The 7,500-nt window shown below is 44.3% G+C and overlaps 1 protein-coding gene across 1 annotated transcript in view; it reads right to left on the bottom strand.

Annotated features, from left to right (window-relative positions):
• Positions 1-7,500, bottom strand: part of Snx3 (sorting nexin 3) — a 35,596-nt gene that overhangs the window by 21,147 nt on the left and 6,949 nt on the right. The window contains exon 2 of the mRNA XM_076213223.1: positions 1,967-2,062. Within this exon, the coding sequence (XP_076069338.1) occupies positions 1,967-2,062 (96 nt within the window). The remainder of the gene's footprint in view (positions 1-1,966; positions 2,063-7,500) is intronic.

The raw sequence follows: 7,500 nt of genomic DNA on the forward strand, positions 1-7,500 counted from the left end.
GTGTGTGTGTGAGGGGGCGTGTGTGTGTGTGTGAGGGGGCGTGTGTGTGTGTGTGAGGGGGCGTGTGTGTGTGTGTGAGGGGGCGTGTGTGTGTGTGCGAGGGGGCGTTTGTCTGTGTGAGCGGGGGCGTGTGTGTGTGTGGGGGGGGGCGGGTGTGTGTGTGTGAGGGGGGCGTGTGTGTGTGTGAGGGGTGTGTGTGTGTGTGATGGGGGCGTGTGTGTGTGTGATGTGGGGCGTGTGTGTGTGTGATGGGGGAGTGTGTGTGTGTGAGGGGGGCGGGTGTGTGTGTGAGGGGGCGTGTGTGTGTGTGAGGGGGGGGTGTGTGTGTGTGAGGGGGGCGTGTGTGTGTGTGTGAGGGGGGCGTGTGTGTGTGTGAGGGGGGTGTGTGTGTGTGAGGGGGCGTGTGTGTGTGAGGGGGGCGTGTGTGTGTGAGGGGGGCATGAGTGTGTGTGAGGGTGGCATGAGTGTGTGTGAGGGGGGCATGAGTGTGTGTGAGGGGGGCATGAGTGTGTGTGAGGGGGGCATGAGTGTGTGTGAGGGGGGCGTGTGTGTGTGTGTGAGGGGGGCGTGTGTGTGTGTGAGGGGGCGTATGTGTGTAAGGGGGAGGTGTGTGTGTAAGGGGGGCGTGTGTGTGTAAGGGGGGCGTGTGAGTGTAAGGGGGGCGTGTGAGTGTAAGGGGGGGGCGTGTGAGTGTAAGGGGGGGCGTGTGAGTGTAAGGGGGGGCGTGTGTGTGTAAGGGGGGGGCGTGTGTGTGTAAGGGGGGGCGTGTGTGTTGAAGGGGGGCGTGTGTGTGTAAGGGGGGGCGTGTGTGTGTAAGGGGGGGCGTGTGTGTTGAAAGGGGGGGCGTGTGTGTGGAAGGGGGTGTGTGCGCGTGTAAGGGGGGCGTGTGCGTGTAAGGGGGGCGTGTGCGTGTAAGGGGGCGTGTGTGTGGAAGGGGGGGGTGTGTGTGTAAGGGGGGTGCGTGCGCGCGCGCGCGTGTGTGTGTGTGTGTGTGTGTGTGTGTGTGTGTGGCGTGTGTGTGTAAGCTGGGGGTGCGTGAGCGCGCGCGCGTGTGTAAGGGGGAGGCGTGCGTGCGTGTGTGTATGTGTGTGTGTATTAACCTTTGTCTTTGGATCACGTGTTGGACTCGTGATCGACAGCTATTTCCCTCACGGAAGAGACCTCAGAGCTCGTATGACCGATCTATGGGTAATGCTGTGACCTAACACACACACACACACACACCTCCCCGCCCACGAGAGTCGGAGTAACGACCCGAAGCGCAGTGATACCGAAATAATTTCGGCCCTGGGCAGGATTCGAACCAGGTACTACTGCACCTCCGTACTAGCAATCCAGTACTCTATCGACCGCATCACCGAGTCGTGTGTGTGTGTGTGTGTGTGTGAGAGAGAGAGAGAGAGAGAGAGAGAGAGAGAAAACGTGTCGTCTCTGCGCGTGCATTTCTGCACGTGCGCCGTGCTATCCTGCCAATTTCCCATGTTTGCTGTTCAGATGTTGATACCAGAAGGTTGGTGAGGTGGTGAGTGTTGATGGTGAGCAGTGATGATGCCCTGAATTGATGTGTGGTGGTGAGGGTAGCGAGTGTTGGCAGTGTCGGGCGTTGTTGGTGGTGGTGGTGTTGGTGGCGCTATTGGGGACGACGGAGACATTGTGGTTATTGTGGTATAGATGGCAACGGTGCTAATCATGACGATGGTGGTGAAGGACGGCGATAATGATGACGGTGTTTGTGATGACGAAGATGACTACAACAAAGACAACGAATCCACGGGTACGGCTGCCTCTGTCGTCGATGTCGTGCAAAGAGTAGGGGGGGGGCCCCCTACTCAACCTTTCCCTAAGCAAGGTTTCTTCACGTGCATCTGTCCTTACTGGGGCAAACGGCTTATCCATACAAGCGTTCTTCACAAGGTCAAACCCCCCCACCCACCCACCCACCCAGCCTCTTCCTCCAGAACCTTACCTTGCTGTCTCTTTCCAGCTCGTTTCTTAACCACTCGAAATCGCTGTATCGCCGCCTCACGCTGGACTCCTTCACTTTGAATACTGGAAGATTGGTCTGCGGGGTCAAGAAGAGAACCACGTCACAATCTAAAGTAAAAACATTTACAACATTACAAAAAAATTATTTTTGAAGAGTAACACAGTAGAACCTCGGTTCTCAACCAAAATCTGTTCTAGAACTGTTCCAAGCCAGATATATTCGAGGATCGAAACAACTTTACTGATCTGCTGGCTACTGCTTTATCAGCCTTTTCCAAATTTTGAATTTCACGCCCATTTTTCTTTTCGGGTTGATCGAGAACAGATATTTTGGTCGACTACCAGTGCAAACATTTCAAGAATTCTTTGGTCGAGAACTCGTTTGCCTAGCACATTCAGCAGTACATAAAATGAACGAAATGCATTTTCTAGAGCACTGGTTCTCAAACTGTGTTCCGCGGAACCCCAGGGTTCCGTGAAGACCTTTCAAGGGTTCCGTGGGTAAAAACAACTTATATACAAATATCTATTTGAACAGAAATGAATAAAATGAAATCTGAAAATGATTAAATGTTTTGCACTTGAGGAGAGAGGGGGGGAGACTGCACGAGTGACTATATACTGTGTGTAGTATGTTGGTGACTCTTATTCTTAAATATTTCTAAGTCTGTCAAAATATTTTTTGGTTGGGGGTTCCGCCGAGTACCAGCAAATAAATGTGAACGGGTTCCGTTAGATGGAATTTTTTGAGAACCACTGTTCTAGAGGATATGAGCACAATTTCATCAATTTGAACGTCGAGACTAGTTGCATATCATACACAAACGAAATATTGTACAAAATATTTACAAGATTAATTTCATTAAACTTATCCATAAATAGAAACGAGATTATGTCACAATTACAACGGCACGTACAACAATTACACCTTCAAAAAAATGTATCTATAACTTTCGGATCTACACCATTTATGGAACTGAATAATCCAAATAATCACCCAATACCCAAACAGCCCTTCACCTAGTAAAATAGGAGCTGCATTATAACTAAATAGCTTAACGCTCGTTACACACTTGGCGTTTTTTTATCGAGCGTTTTTTACCGCTGCCGCTCTAACATAATGTAGCGGGAAAAACACTTGGCGTTTTTTTCCCACGCCACACATTTGATCACTGACCGTGCAAAACGTCGAATGTAGTGGCAGTGAGCGGCTGCATTGCTGCCGTCGGCGGTAAAAAAAAAAAAAAAAACGCTCGCCCATTTTGCCGCTCAGTGTGTCCCTCGCAATAGCTTCCTACGCGCCACTACTGGTACGGCGGCAGCGGTAAAAATAAACGCCTAGTGTGTAACGAGCGTAAGGTTTTGTTCGTTAAGCTGACCTTCACATACATATAAAATTAGTGAGAAACTGATGCCTGGAAAACATTCCAAAAGATTAAAACTACCTTGTCAATTAAATTACTGGATTTTTTCTGCGACTATTATGCACACGTGTACACACTCCAGATTGAGATCTATCGTCTATAAAATCAGTATTCTGCAGCTCTTAATAAGAAATACAACCATGAGCCGACCTTTGTAACTAATTCATTACAAACATACACCAACTGAAGTGCATTGGTTGAACATTACATTCAAAAAATGACACGAGCCAGATTTCACCGGGTATTCACGAACACATGTGCCAAGAATTTCCTCCCCGATTACAACCTAGCTATTTGTTGTAATTAAATCAACCTTTCGTTATCAGGGGGGGGGGTACCAGAAATGAACTTCCCTGGAGGCAGCCGCAATAAAAGAAAATGGGTCACAGTCACCAGGTACGGAAGAGAGTCGAGATGGGCTCCTCTCCCATTACTGGCGATCATCAGATAACAGCACGGTTTCTGCTAACATAAATTGTTTACGTTTTGTATGTGTGTGTGTGTGTGGGGGGTTTAACGATGAAGAAATACAACCCTGCAAGGCCATCTACATCCAGTTTATTTCTGGTGCCAATTGTAAAAGGACAGTCAGGTTGCTGCCTGCATCATCTCTATGGCTTCACTGTTGACTCAACACTGAGAAGCCGCGGTGTTGTCGATACGACGCCCTACCCCACCCACGACCACCAAGATGCTGTCGACAAAGTACAAGCACGCCAACTACACGCATAGTTCGCTTGTACACGTATAAAGATTTGTGGTAGAGTCTCTCACATACCTATCTATTTTTCCATTTAATAGCAACAAATTGTATTATCATCAATGATAACAAAACATAATCCTCTGCTACACCAGATTCAACGAACAGCAGTTACAGCTAAGGAACAGGAAATTCCAACATCTGTCGCCTGTACTTTCGATACACCGATTACACTAAGTCTGGGCTGAAGAAACTGTTAACCTACTTCTTGCGAGCAATGGAGGACCAAGCTTCTTCAAACTGGGAAAAAATCTGCGTGCCTATACACGAGCACGACACTAATTTAATCAAACCATAGGAACAGTTTTATTTTAACATTTCCGTGTAATAGCAATAAAACGACAAATCATTTCAACGCCCAGCGAAGACATTTCTTCTCTCCCACACCGGACTGGATGTCATAATATTTTGAACTACTGGGAGTCATCGACACCCTATGAAGGTCGAGCTAGTCTGTAGAAAACAAGATTGTAACCCAAGACTAAATCTGCCGATAACCGCATGCCTGGACGCTTCAGCATATTGTGGTCATATATATATATATTCAAACGAGTTTTATTTTTCATACATTTTGATGACGATAGTCTTAATCCTGCATGATAAACGATACACCAACATGGGAATCAAAATATTCTTACGATAAATGTTTACTTATGAAATATCAGTAAGCGCCGATCTTATTTCATTTAGCTATACTGTAAAAGTACTGTACTGTACTGGTAATAGCTACTAGTGTTAATTATCATCCCTTTCCAATGACTTCAGTATAACCCAATATTTTTCATACTTCAATTGATCTATTTTTTTTTTTTACAAATTAATATTCGGTGGTGTAGGATAGTGCAGCACCGAAAAGCCGACTGGACATTGTTTAACACTACAGATGACATGCTACGTCGTCAAGCAGCAGTCGCCTTAGTGTAGCGACTACAAGGCCCTCTTCAATCTGGGTTACGTGTCTGCGTTACCAAAATAGATGAACTTGTGCCAACGAATATAAGACAGAAATATCCCAAAACAAAACCTAGAAATGTGTGAAAATGTACGTTACGAGTAAAACGTGAAGTTTCCAGTTCCTGAATTAGTGCATTAAAGTAGGCCAACTTAGTAAATTTAAAATAAATTCCTGGCAGCCCCCGTCCTTTTTTTTTTTTGCTTGTGATATCTTACATTTAGGTTAAAAGAAATATTCAGCTGCGGGAAATAATAGTTTCATTTCCCAAAGGCTTGAAGGCATGAAAAACGGTATTTACTTAATTGTAGTACACAAGAAAGTAGCATCATTCGTTTGGGTATAGTCTGTTAATCTCCAATTATCATAACTAGCCTCAAATTCATACATATCACAAAAGCTATGAAGCCTAACACTGAACAGTATACCGCCAACATACTAACCCTTACACTACAATGATAATCTACAAATTTTGTTCTGACCCTTGCTAGGAACCAAGACTGACTCAGCCCCTTGGTCATGTATGATGAAGCATTTTTATGGATTTCCATCTGGCACATGCTCAGATTTTATTCAGCCAAGCCAAGATCTTGTACTTCTGAAGGGCTAGAACAATTATAACTGGTTTCTAATCTCGACATAAAACATTTAAGGTTTACTGAGCTCAGAAACCACTCAAAAGTTTTAACTATTTTCTTCTCCCTACTACATCCATGTATCAATGGTACTACAGAACCATGTCCCACTCATGAACAGTACAATCTGTTACCAGACTTTACAATTCATGAACACAGGGTTCATAACATAACACCACTGCTAATGCCATAGAAGCACTAAACAATCCTAAATACAAAGCCTAAGTTGCTGACCTTTAAAAATCTTAAATGTCTACAGATCACTGCAAAACTATTCTGAAATGGAACACTCCAATTCAGAATTAAGAGAATCCATACAACTACCAAAAAATCCTATCTTGAGGCAAACCAGAATGCAAAGGAATTTTTCATCAACATTTCCAAGTGAATGAAGCCTTAAAACACACAAGGCTAGAACCACTACCACAATTTGCCTTGTGCAGTAAATTAAGTCCCATTAGTCATGACCTGAGTCATGAACTATATCAAGCTCTACTAGTCATGATCTTATTAATCATGACCTAAAGCAGGATGTTAACCATGTGACTTTTCACCCTCTTCCTTGCAATCTGTATAATGTTCTACTGCATCTTCACAAGGAACAATAAATACTTAAAACTCTACTTCCTGCATCACCTTTACTTAGTACATTATGTAAGTTGTTGTGCTATGTATTACTATAGTCTTAATACAATTGTGTCTGCTACAGAACTGAATCATTATATTCATTATTCAACGTCAATTCTTATATTCAGTTTCATTGTTTCTTTTATTTCAGATACTACTGAAAGACAAAGACAAAAAGTGAAGGCAAAACTTGAAACAATGGACCAAGTCTGGTACGATGTCTAATGCTTGGTTAATTGGTTCTGAACCATTCCATAAAAAATTACTAAACCAACAGGAAAAATACAATCTAGTTCTGGACCTTATCCCAATGTTAACTTTTCATGGGTATGTTAGTTCTATTCTGGTGCAAAGGTAACATGTGGAGGCACCTCTCTGACCAGGACTGGTAAGCACTTCTTGCACTCGTCCAAGATGTCCTTCAACGCTCCCAGACCCATAGGCTTTTACACAATAGGAATTGGCAGTACTGGCATTCTCACCTCTCAATCTAATTAGTAATTTCCATCTTCTGGTTATATCTCAATGGCTTCTTATTTGAAGTAGAACTCCTGGAGGTGGCACATGTCTTGGGGTTCTTGTCTGCCATTTCTGCAGCACAACAGGTGGTAAGACAGGCAAAAAGAAAGGGTCATGCAGGGGCTAACACACTACTTATAAACAAAGTGGCCCAAGGTTTGCAGGTTGACTGCCAGGGCACCACTTAATACAAAATTTACTCATCATTTTTTAATATGAATCTGGCACCACTGTGCACCATAGAAATCTGCACCATTCAAACCACACAGTCATAGCAGCTCTGGTGTCAGAACATGGCAACAGCAGACAAGAAGCTGTGAACAAGTTGCAGCACCCCTGCCCCCTCAAAGAAAGTTTGACAAAAATCACAAATGATGGGCAATTTTTAAAACAATGAAAATGAAGACTTGAAATTAAACATCACATAAGTACCAGATGTCAAGCTGTCAGCATAGTTTCAATGAATGGAAACATATGGTCAATAATGATCCTTGGTCCCTCCCACAGATCTCTCCAGAAAGATACAGTACATGGAATGTAGTCTGATGTATTAGCATGTCAGTTTTTATGTCACTAGGTGGTAGGAAGAAGAGGGAA

Source organism: Oratosquilla oratoria, chromosome 31, assembly GCF_046742065.1.
Source record: "Oratosquilla oratoria isolate Oo_2021 chromosome 31, ASM4674206v1, whole genome shotgun sequence".
Taxonomy (NCBI): domain Eukaryota; kingdom Metazoa; phylum Arthropoda; class Malacostraca; order Stomatopoda; family Squillidae; genus Oratosquilla; species Oratosquilla oratoria.